This window comes from Formica exsecta, unplaced genomic scaffold, assembly GCF_003651465.1.
Source record: "Formica exsecta isolate Colony F162 unplaced genomic scaffold, ASM365146v1 scaffold696, whole genome shotgun sequence".
Lineage (NCBI taxonomy): Eukaryota > Metazoa > Arthropoda > Insecta > Hymenoptera > Formicidae > Formica > Formica exsecta.
Genome location: NW_021853462.1, coordinates 682,373 through 695,251, shown reverse-complemented (window position 1 = coordinate 695,251; position 12,879 = coordinate 682,373). Strand labels below are relative to the sequence as shown.

The window sequence follows — 12,879 nt, the reverse complement described above, 5'->3', positions numbered from 1 at the left end:
GCGCATCCATCTTAGTTTTGGTGTGGCTTGCATGCTGATGCATTGGGAAGCGAGTCGGAAAGATGGTCACTCGAACTTGCTTTCCGTGTAGCTCTTTACATGTCTCCCGCACGTGCTGAACCCGAAACTTAACGGTATGCCGATATTACATTATCGAGGTGACGTAAGTGACAAGTCAGGGAGTAAGGGGTAAGAGACAACTCGATATAAAGCAGAAAAGTTCATTTTTAATTGATTAGACGTTGCGTTTTTTGATGTTAATAAAATAATATTTTTATCACTGAAATATATGTTTTTTACCTTTTAGAATTATGACACACTGCAATATTTTTCTCGTCCTTGCGATTATTGAGTACGATAAAAACCACGAGAAAAAGAGAATTCAAGTTAATGCTATTATAAGTGGCAATTGAAGAAAATAGTATAGTAATATTCTCTTCGGTCCACAAGCCAGTATGAAAGATTAAAAGAATCGAGTTAAGGACGCTTATTATTCCAGTAGAAGCATGGGTACTTCTCAACCTTACTCATATCTTTTGATATTTGGATCTTCCCCAAGAATTTTCGAAAGAAGTTGTCGTTATAAAGTTGAAGAAGCTCCTCCAAACGCACGAGAAGTATTACATCAGATATGTTTAACATTTTCCCTTCTGTTCTCGAAAAATTTTTCCAACACCGATAAAGTAAATGTATTTTTTCAAAGTGAAATTTTGCCCAAATTATTTTATGATTGATGATTACCTTAACACGTACATAATTTGCATGCAAAGGAAATGTTGTATTCTTTAAAGAATTGTCACTTTTATGGAAATAGATGCAATCATGATAGAGAAAATAATTAAAAACTCGAACGTCTTTTTCATGAGAGAGGAAGCAATCAAACTGTATATAATATAACTTAAAATTATAATAAATTTGAAGATCTTTTCCACTTAACACGTAGTTGAAATTACGGACTTAATTTTTATAGAAAGAAAAGTAATTAACCGCAGCTTAACGTGCCAGAAAAGCAAATGACGAAAGTGTCAACCGCGTTTCTCGGGATTCGTACAATTTCATGAACGCCGAAGAATTCTCGTCGAGATTCGTATAGATCTCTGCGAAGATAACCGCCGATATCCGCCACGGCAAAAGCGATTGGATAAATGGTGAACGAAAATTCGCTTACGCTCGAAAGACACGAGAAACGATTACGAAACGATCTCGTTGGTTCTCCGAAGCGAACAGTTACGTTTTCATTGCGAAACTTACGATCATAGAAAAATCTCATTCTCTTCTATCGCATTAATCCCGATCCCGTTAAAAGTCGCTCCGTTTAAATATATATTCACGGCTTTAGTCTGGAAGCTAAATTATATATATTTGTATTTTTATGATAAATTAGTATAAATATACTATAATAATTACATAATTGTGTATATTACTAATTATAATTATAATCGTATATTTAGAATAAAGCACGGTGATGTTGCTTTTCCGAGCGTCGTTCTGTTTTATTTTAATCGCGCAAGCTTCTCGCCAACATCGCGGGTTAACATCGCGCAGAGAGTTATCACGATGGCGCAATATAGCCTGTCTGTACAACGCGGTGCATTTGCACATTGTGAAAAGGGGACGGGCTGTGTTGAAGTAAGTGCAACGGTTCCTCGTGCCCGAGCGAAAGAACTCTCGCTGCCCTTCTTATTTCTCCAGAGACTTTTCGCGAGCGAGCGCGCGAACGAGAGAGATCAGAATTCCTCTTTATTCTTTCCTCGTCTCTCTCGTTTCCCTTTGTTACCGCTCGTCGGCCTTCACTTTCTTCGACGTGAATGGGAAAATCGGCTAAATATCTCCGGAGCACTTCCGCATCCCGTTGTCGCGATACTTTCTACTTATCTCTGCCTCTCGTCTCTTATTTTGTTTCCTTCCTCGGGAAGAGACGGCTACATATTTCAATGGTAATAACAATCGGCGTCATTCAACGTTGCTATGCAGAAAGTAACCGTCCGGAATCTCAATAAGCGGTCATTTGAACGATGGGGGACTAAGCTTCTATTCGTCAGCGGAAAACTTTGCTCGTATAAAACGTCAAACGTACATCACAATATACACGTATGCATATATATATTGATATACATATATATATATATATGTGTGTGTGTGTGTGTGTGTGTGTATCGTGCGTTAGTACCTATATCATGGAGGATATTCTGTAAAGGATACCCTCGAAATCCCGGAGCGATTTATCCCGCTTGGTGAATATCTATAACTATAGTAGGTTTGTAGATCGCTCGGTGCTTGAAAGTATCATTGATCATCCGTCTCTTTCGTGAATCTCATTTCTCCTTGTTCCGCGTTCCTTTCTTTGTATCGTCACTGTACATCTTTATTCTTCATTTTCTACGATATCTAGAGTTTACGGCACAACTAAGAAAATATGCATCCATTTGGTCGAGATTGCCAAAGTTTTCGGGGAATTTTTATTCGAAAATACGTATAAAATATACAAACACGGGACTCTTGTATTAATCAGAAGATAAGACAGAAATCAGGCAATATTTTCACGAATACATGCATAATTTTTAACCTGAAAAATATCGCGGAGAATACCATGTTGCAAAGTATGGCAATTTCCTATTATATACGCGACTCTGTGAACTATTTACGATATAATATAATATCCGTCCCGTTTCAGGTGGCCTGGATGCTTTTCGACAAGAGCGCTATCCTGACGGTACAGAATCACGTTATTACCAGGAACCCCAGAATATCCGTGTCGCACGATAAGCACAGGACCTGGTTCCTACATATCAACGACGTGCACGAGGAGGACAAGGGAAAGTACATGTGCCAGATTAACACCGCCGCCGCCAAAACGCAATATGGCTATCTACACGTTGTAGGTGAGAACGCGTAAACTTATAAAATATATTGACGTATCATTAAAATATTGCTTAATTTTATTTAATATATTTCTACAGTATTATGTTATTGCAATTCTTGGAATAAAGCTATTAAGCATGTTGACAGGTTTTCTTTTAGAACTTTAATATTTTACACATACGGGATCAGAAAAATGCTTCGCGGATTAATAATAATTTTATTACAGTAAAAGAAGCGATTCCTCTCGTCTTCAAAAATATTAAAATGGTAGTAATTTAATCGGAAAGACATTCATTTTCTAATAATTACTCATTCTTTTATTAATTTCAAGCTTTAAAAAATCAGTAAATTATAACTGCATTTTATTAAAAAGTAGAGAGAAACAGAGAAAGAGAGATGCTCCTTTTTATGAGAAATAGTTATTTTCATAAACAAATGTGCGAAGACTCATATTTCTTTCGATATCACTATCCTGTCATGTTTTATTGTTACCGAAAAGAAAAAGAACTATCTCATACGTTGTACGTTAATTCTGTTGCACCATTAGCAGAGAACATTCCCCGATCGATTGTTATTTACGGTCTTATTGTATCGCACTGTGAACCCATTAGATCCTTCGAATAAATCTCATTTCGCGTAATGGAGTCAGCTTACCATCGCGAAGTTTTGCGCGAAACAGAGCGTAAGCATTTTATCGCAGCCATCTAAACAGATTTATGTTTAGAGAGAGAGCGAGAGAACACAGCGTTCTGCTAATCTTACATATAGGAGCAGCAATGGAACCATAATAATTTAATCGAAAGAGAGTATATCAATGAGACCCCGAGGCGGTCGCCAGCCATCTCTCTGCCAGTCGGGGAGAACATATTAATATCTCGAGTTTTGACATCTCGGCTGCAGCCAGGCCGTTAAAGCGAGAGCGACGATACTTGGGGACGGATGCGTCGGTGGAGAGTAATCAGCGGGCTAGATTAATTGTTTCCGCGGGACTCTTGCCCTCCGTTGCGCAAACACACGCAAGATTTCCCGGCGCGGCACTCTCGCGACACTCTCGTGATAATGTCGATAGTGCCCCGACACAATGGCGATCTGCCATGACTACATCGCGCATATAACGAGCCTCGCCGATGTATTTTAGGTATCTGTCTCCGCATTTGCCGTGCGAGATAACCGTGTGGTACATTTTGCGGAATAGTTCATCGATCGAACAATTTTTTATCGAAAAGAAAAGGGATGCGTGAGAGTTAATATTTAAAATATCCTTGTACGTGTATGTATGCAAATTTCTTTTCCAACTTAATTTTTATTAAATCTGATTCATTATAAATCCAATGAATAAATAAGAATTTAAAGGAGAGATTTTGAAAAGAAAGATTGCATCTCGTTTGATTTTGTCTCTCGCTAAAATATCGCGAGAATATATTTGGTATCGTTGAAAAATCGATATTCTTAGCCACGATGCAAACATTCGGATCGCTAACTTCGTGACCAGGTGAACGTATCGGATATCATATATCCCTTGTTCTTGTCTCTCTATTTAGTTACGGAATCTTCTTCTTGATCTTTCTGCCGCGCTTGCGGTCGACCACTGCATCTCCGTAAATAAAGCAGAAGCCCGGGACCATCTGACTTTTATTCGATTTAAAGACGAGTTGGCCGGCTTAAAACCGGTAAAGAAGCCGCGAAACTGAGAAGCAGACAATATAATGTACCACCGCGCTTTTTGATGGCGCTGAAAATTTCTCTTGCATTCACTCCACGTTATATCCTCAGGATGAGCCAAATTGTTTTACAGACTGTTTTCTCGGAAACTGCTATAGATAGTAATGAGAGAATTATATCTTTCATATCTTAAGAGTCACTTATGAGACAAACAACTTATTATTGGATATTTTATTTTCAGGACAATTTCTTTCATTTCCTTAAATATAAGATTATATAAAAATGTGTTCCTTTTATTTTTTAAATATTTCTTTTAAAAAATTAAGTCTTATTTGAAATGTTTTTTCACATTTTTGCATATTACTCAATTAAAATGATTTGTATGAAAACGATTAGAAAAATTAATTCATATAAAAAAAAAACATTTGGTGACACTCAAACGTGTGTGTATATGACATATGTGTATGTGTGGGAATTTTACATTTAAATCTTATACATCCTTAAATCGAATTTCTGTATTACTACCAAGCGCACAAGTTATACGGGTTATATCAATCAAGAAGCGTATCGTATTATGTATTATGAGATGAGTTTGATGTTAGATGCTCTAAGGGCATAACATAATTAGCAATCTACAGTTTACAATGACTTCATTCACGACGGAACTCGATAATTATCCCGGTACAGTTCCCTCTTTTGGATGTTAATTGTAATACGCTGTCGAAACAAAGCAACGTTTAGTATTATTACACACATCTCTCTCTCTCTCTCTCTCTATCTCTCTCTCTCTTATTACGTTATTACCAGGAACCCCAGAATATCCGTGTCGCACGATAAGCACAGGACCTGGTTCCTACATATCAACGACGTGCACGAGGAGGACAAGGGAAAGTACATGTGCCAGATTAACACCGCCGCCGCCAAAACGCAATATGGCTATCTACACGTTGTAGGTGAGAACGCGTAAACTTATAAAATATATTGACGTATCATTAAAATATTTCTTAATTTTATTTAATATATTTCTACAGTATTATGTTATTGCAATTCTTGGAATAAAGCTATTAAGCATGTTGACAGGTTTTCTTTTAGAACTTTAATATTTTACACATACGGGATCAGAAAAATGCTTCGCGGATTAATAATAATTTTATTACAGTAAAAGAAGCGATTCCTCTCGTCTTCAAAAATATTAAAATGGTAGTAATTTAATCGGAAAGACATTCATTTTCTAATAATTACTCATTCTTTTATTAATTTCAAGCTTTAAAAAATCAGTAAATTATAACTGCATTTTATTAAAAAGTAGAGAGAAACAGAGAAAGAGAGATGCTCCTTTTTATGAGAAATAGTTATTTTCATAAACAAATGTGCGAAGACTCATATTTCTTTCGATATCACTATCCTGTCATGTTTTATTGTTACCGAAAAGAAAAAGAACTATCTCATACGTTGTACGTTAATTCTGTTGCACCATTAGCAGAGAACATTCCCCGATCGATTGTTATTTACGGTCTTATTGTATCGCACTGTGAACCCATTAGATCCTTCGAATAAATCTCATTTCGCGTAATGGAGTCAGCTTACCATCGCGAAGTTTTGCGCGAAACAGAGCGTAAGCATTTTATCGCAGCCATCTAAACAGATTTATGTTTAGAGAGAGAGCGAGAGAACACAGCGTTCTGCTAATCTTACATATAGGAGCAGCAATGGAACCATAATAATTTAATCGAAAGAGAGTATATCAATGAGACCCCGAGGCGGTCGCCAGCCATCTCTCTGCCAGTCGGGGAGAACATATTAATATCTCGAGTTTTGACATCTCGGCTGCAGCCAGGCCGTTAAAGCGAGAGCGACGATACTTGGGGACGGATGCGTCGGTGGAGAGTAATCAGCGGGCTAGATTAATTGTTTCCGCGGGACTCTTGCCCTCCGTTGCGCAAACACACGCAAGATTTCCCGGCGCGGCACTCTCGCGACACTCTCGTGATAATGTCGATAGTGCCCCGACACAATGGCGATCTGCCATGACTACATCGCGCATATAACGAGCCTCGCCGATGTATTTTAGGTATCTGTCTCCGCATTTGCCGTGCGAGATAACCGTGTGGTACATTTTGCGGAATAGTTCATCGATCGAACAATTTTTTATCGAAAAGAAAAGGGATGCGTGAGAGTTAATATTTAAAATATCCTTGTACGTGTATGTATGCAAATTTCTTTTCCAACTTAATTTTTATTAAATCTGATTCATTATAAATCCAATGAATAAATAAGAATTTAAAGGAGAGATTTTGAAAAGAAAGATTGCATCTCGTTTGATTTTGTCTCTCGCTAAAATATCGCGAGAATATATTTGGTATCGTTGAAAAATCGATATTCTTAGCCACGATGCAAACATTCGGATCGCTAACTTCGTGACCAGGTGAACGTATCGGATATCATATATCCCTTGTTCTTGTCTCTCTATTTAGTTACGGAATCTTCTTCTTGATCTTTCTGCCGCGCTTGCGGTCGACCACTGCATCTCCGTAAATAAAGCAGAAGCCCGGGACCATCTGACTTTTATTCGATTTAAAGACGAGTTGGCCGGCTTAAAACCGGTAAAGAAGCCGCGAAACTGAGAAGCAGACAATATAATGTACCACCGCGCCTTTTGATGGCGCTGAAAATTTCTCTTGCATTCACTCCACGTTATATCCTCAGGATGAGCCAAATTGTTTTACAGACTGTTTTCTCGGAAACTGCTATAGATAGTAATGAGAGAATTATATCTTTCATATCTTAAGAGTCACTTATGAGACAAACAACTTATTATTGGATATTTTATTTTCAGGACAATTTCTTTCATTTCCTTAAATATAAGATTATATAAAAATGTGTTCCTTTTATTTTTTAAATATTTCTTTTAAAAAATTAAGTCTTATTTGAAATGTTTTTTCACATTTTTGCATATTACTCAATTAAAATGATTTGTATGAAAACGATTAGAAAAATTAATTCATATAAAAAAAAACATTTGTTGACACTCAAACGTGTGTGTATATGACATATGTGTATGTGTGGGAATTTTACATTTAAATCTTATACATCCTTAAATCGAATTTCTGTATTACTACCAAGCGCACAAGTTATACGGGTTATATCAATCAAGAAGCGTATCGTATTATGTATTATGAGATGAGTTTGATGTTAGATGCTCTAAGGGCATAACATAATTAGCAATCTACAGTTTACAATGACTTCATTCACGACGGAACTCGATCGGTACAGCGGTACAGTTCCCTCTTTTGGATGTTAATTGTAATACGCTGTCGAAACAAAGCAACGTTTAGTATTATTACACACATCTCTCTCTCTCTCTCTCTCTCTCTCTCTCTCTCTATCTCTCTCTCTCCTATTTATTAGAATTGTATCTTCCTCTACCGCGAAAAAAATTGTTTTCCAATTCTATGGATTTTAAAATCTACACGTATTTAAAATTGTGCGTGTGTTGATATTACTATCATTAATTTCATTCTAGAGCGTGACATTATTAAAACAGCCAGATTCGTCATTTTTCGGAACGAGAAGATTGAATATTTTTCTTTCGTCTCGGAAAAACCTGAAAGAGATTCAGGGGCCTCGATACGACGATAAAGTGGCAATCCCGTTTAGAATCGTCAATATTTGGATATTTAGACGCGCGATACACACGCGTAATGTATATTTTTGTACACATTGAAGGGAAAATATGGGGTAGTTATCGGCGTGGCGTTTGCGCGCGTATGTTTACCCTCAGGTTACCCTCCGCCGACTAGCATCGTCGTTGCGAGCGATCTCTCCTCCGAACGTCTCTCGAACGTTGCGCTGCCGGAGACTTTAGGACAAGTTAACGCACAACAACGACGCGGTAACACGCGCGGCGTTTGCGCTTGAATAATGCATCAACAGACCGTTACGCGACTACAGTGTAACTCTGCTGTGCAGAGACCGGCGAGGGGGTGAGACCGATCCCCTTTCCCTTCGCACGCGCGCGCGCGCGCGCGCATTCAATCTGCCCTTGTTCAACAATTCGGCAACACCCCGCATTAGCATTAATGCGAGATATCGGCGGACACCTGCGGTAATTCATAGGATTGGCCGCGTTCCCTTGTATCCGGTGACCACGCGGCTGTTGCCGAACAAAAAGACTGGGGAAAGAGATTTTTCTTCTCGTTGAATTTGATTGTAAGAGATTATCAGGCGGGGAGTAATTTCTGAACCGTCCCTCACAAATAATCTCCTAATAACAGAATTAGAAAATTATACCGCCGATAATGATATCACAATGAATTTTGTGCGTGAGAGAGAGAGAGAGGGGAAGTGAAAAAGAAAGATTTTATCGTTTAAAAATCACATCGTGTAATATTCCGTTTTATTCATCCGACCATTATAACAATGCAGAATATCAGACAAGATAATTTTACGTTTGTAATAATCGTATAGAGAGATACGTGCAAGGAATAATGGAGATACAATAAAATAATAAAATAATTACAAAATAAAAATACAATAATAATAAAATACAAGAATAAAAGGCATAATATATGTATATCGTTATATCTATTATATAATTATAAATATGTTGTGTGTATGTGCAAATCATAATAATCTAATTTTAAGTTAATTTCCATTATCGGTAATTTAATTAACTTCCTGCTTTACTTTCTATAAAAAATCTAATATATACAAAATATTTCTCTTCGTTGCATATATTCAGAAATTCCCCATCGTAATAATTTTTAATTTTCTCTTTTGAGACTTATTTTATTTCGTTTACTATTCATCTTAAATATATGCAAAAATTAATTAAAATGACTCTTGAATTATTATTTAAGAAATCCGATCTAATATCTAAAGATAGAAATAAATTGAAAGTTTTCTCGTACGTTGAACATAACGTAGGTATTATGAGACGTGAGTAGAAAAGTGTAGAGAAATTAGATACGCGGTCGGACTTATTCGTGAATATGTAAAATGGCTATCTTTGCTCTCGCAATTTCACTATTTCAATATTTCAGAACATTATTATTAAAATTATTAATTTATTGTGCTTTACTCATGGCAACCGAGATTAATTTTTTTCACATATTCCGCTTTATAGTCGATACAATTTAAGTTTCAAATTGAAAGAGCTTCTTTTTTCCTGCTTCTTCTCTGCGATTTGATAATTTCAATGATTCTAATTCTCTACATTGATATTTCTTCCTTTCTATACGCAAAAAAATTTATTCTATTTTTCATTCGAAAGGGATAAAGTTGACTTTGATTAACACTATGATTAATAACTTGATAATGTGTGTCACGTTAAATTAATTATTGTGTATAATCAATTCTACGATCAATATTATCATTCTTCTAATGTGTCGATTGTGCCGCAAGTGCCGATTAATTAATTAATATATGAAGAAGAAGAGTAATTTTGGCTGATGTGTCATATTCGCGTATAACCAGTACGATATCATTTAAGCACGTCAGCCAATTCAGCGACTTGCATTTCCAGGTTGATCAACGTCGACGTTGCAGACGACGTATGTCCGTATACTAATATTATTCGTTACCACGACGACGATATAATTGAATTATACGCCTCTCTCTTGTGCGCGCGCACGCACGGTTTAATTCAAGAGCAGCGATGACGTGGTCAATATATGTAGATGCGAGATATCGCTGTCATAGCGCAATTAAATAGAGTTGTCGATGACGCGTTGATCACTATAAATTACAGCCGTGATTTATATAATTTATTTTTTTTTTATGCACGCTTAAAATGTGAGGTTTTAATCACTCATTTATATTATACGTATATAAGAATGATTCTGGGAAATTTATATAACAAATATATTGCTTCTATATATATGTATAATCTCTCTCTCTCTCTCTCTCTTTCTTTTCTTTCTCTCTCTTTGCAATATGCAATATGCGTATCGTGCCGGCGATAACGAACACGTGTGCGGTAGAAACTGTAAAAGTGCCGTTTTTGCTTAATACTTGCCGCTTAATTTTTAGCGAGTAATGTCACTTTAAACTCTTTGACGCAACTGCGCGCCATTTATAAATTATGAATAAACGTTACATGTACCACGTATACTATACTGTGCACTCTAACTGAATAGTATTATCATGCCGCTTTACTTAATTGGCTCTCTATTTGGCAATAAAAAACGTACTAAAGATTAAATGAAATGAAAGGAATTGCCCGATAATAATGTTTTCTTTCTCATTCTCAACACAAAGAAAGCAGAATCATTCTCTGTGAATAATAATTTAATAGAATAATCTTTTATGAAATATTTATTAAAACATAAAATTGCGTCTTTCGTATCTACAAACCTTGTCGCAATCTTCTTGTGGCAAATTGATTCGAATCTGATTGAATGGTCTCTCCTCGCAGGAAAATCGTTCATCGGCTTGATTTTTGATCGGTTATTACGTTAAGATTAGGATTCCGTTTCATTTCGATGTTAAGCCCGTTTTGTAATTGCCGAAGGAGAGGAAGGGAAAGATGGAAGAATCCGTCAAGGGCATGCAAAATAGCGGAGGGCTTGAAAGAACCGCGGCGGAAACGTAGTCCACTCCTTTCTTTCCATATCTGGGGTAAAACGTGACAAGACTTTTCCAGTCGCCGCCAGTTCTTCGGAACATTTCTCTTACAACGGAGAAGGCGCTTCTTATCATTAGTGATTACGAGTTTTTCACGGGCGTTTCCTTCCAACTCGCTTCTTATCTGTGCGCCATTTCTACCTGCTATCCCCGTATATACGTGGTACTCGCTTCTTTTAAATTTATCAATGAAAATTGTTTCCGATTGTGAACTGAATTGCGTTTTCCTACGCATGCGTGTTAATATTTATCTATATATATTAATGACTTGTATATATTCACGTTGCGATATATATTATATTAATTATTAGCTACATTAATTCTAAATAATTAAAGATACGAATAATATATATACATATTTGGATACAATATTCATGATTGATAGAATATGCATAGAAAATATTCATTTTTAGCGATGTCCACGTATAAATCTAGTTAATTACAAAAAAAATAAATAAATAAATTTTGTATACTTTTTACAATCGATTAAAACTCAATGTTTTCATCGTTATAGTGCCACCGAACATCGACGATTCGCAAAGTTCGTCGGACGCGATCGTTCGCGAGGGCGCCAATGTGACTCTCACCTGCAAAGCGACCGGAAGTCCGACGCCTAGTATTCGTTGGAAACGAGACGACAGTTCCAAGATATCGATCAACAAAACTTTATCCGGTAATATTAATATTAATTTCGTACAACGAAACTTCATGCTTCGACAAGCGTAAAGCAGTATATTATAATTTTCGAACGTAATAGAATAATTAAAAATATATGTCAATGTGCGAAATAATTAACCGCAATCGATCGATTTGCATTTATATAACGAACGGTATGATCGTGGTTTTCAGTGCCGGAATGGGAAGGTGAAACGCTGGAAATGGCGAGGATTTCGAGACTGGATATGGGTGCATATTTATGCATTGCTAGCAACGGCATACCACCCACAGTCAGCAAGCAGATCAAAGTTTCGGTCGACTGTAAGTACACACTCTATCTGTTTTTCATTTTATCAAAAATAATCTGTCCAAGATGTTTTTACATTATACGGCACAACAAAATAATCTTCCGTAATATAATAAACGTATTCGTACATATTAAATTTGCAACGAAAAAATATTTTCTCGTGTCATATTATTGAGTATACAATGAACGAATAAAAATGCTATATTTTCTTGCACAATCTTGCACAACAGAAGAAAAATTATAATTGTATAATTATTAAAAAACTACAGTCCAAAGATTTTATTTTACACGTCGATACGTTAGCATTGCTTTTGTTTAAAAGTCACAGAAAAATCAACAAAAAAAGAGAGATCACATAACTAGATTTTGGTCAATCAGATTTCTCGCGGGAGTAAAGGTACCTACTGACAAATAACATATAGGCTGCTACAGCTGTAAGGTAGCTTCTAAGTGGCAACTGCGGCGCCGGAATACAGTACGATATTCTGGAAAGGGGTTCAACAATATACAATTTAATAACATAGAAAGGAAACCGGCGACAAAGCGGCCTTTACCGAGTCTTTTGCCTCTCTTTCTCTCTCTCTCTCTCTCTCTCTCTCTTTCGCTCTTTGCTTCTAGGCTTTTCCCGCTGGGCTAAAATAAACGTGCAAGTGAACGAGAGAAAGGAAAAGAGAGAGAGAGACGGTAACGGGAAAAGTAGCGAATGGGGTGTTGAAAGTCACGATCATGTGTGAGTGCGCGTGTCAGTGGGACATAGAGAGGGAAAG

The 12,879-nt window shown here is 36.6% G+C and overlaps 1 protein-coding gene across 2 annotated transcripts in view; it reads left to right on the top strand.

Moving 5' to 3' along the window:
• LOC115243182 (lachesin-like) overlaps positions 1-12,879 on the top strand; it is a 190,834-nt gene that overhangs the window by 108,015 nt on the left and 69,940 nt on the right. The window contains exons 3-6 of one of the 2 annotated variants that reach the window (XM_029819962.1): positions 2,675-2,778; positions 5,374-5,477; positions 11,663-11,821; positions 11,998-12,126. In XM_029819962.1, coding sequence (XP_029675822.1) covers positions 2,675-2,778; positions 5,374-5,477; positions 11,663-11,821; positions 11,998-12,126 — 496 coding nt within the window. Of the gene's footprint in view, positions 1-2,674; positions 2,883-5,373; positions 5,478-11,662; positions 11,822-11,997; positions 12,127-12,879 lie in introns of both variants that reach the window. The other variant, XM_029819963.1, reaches the window with a different exon arrangement.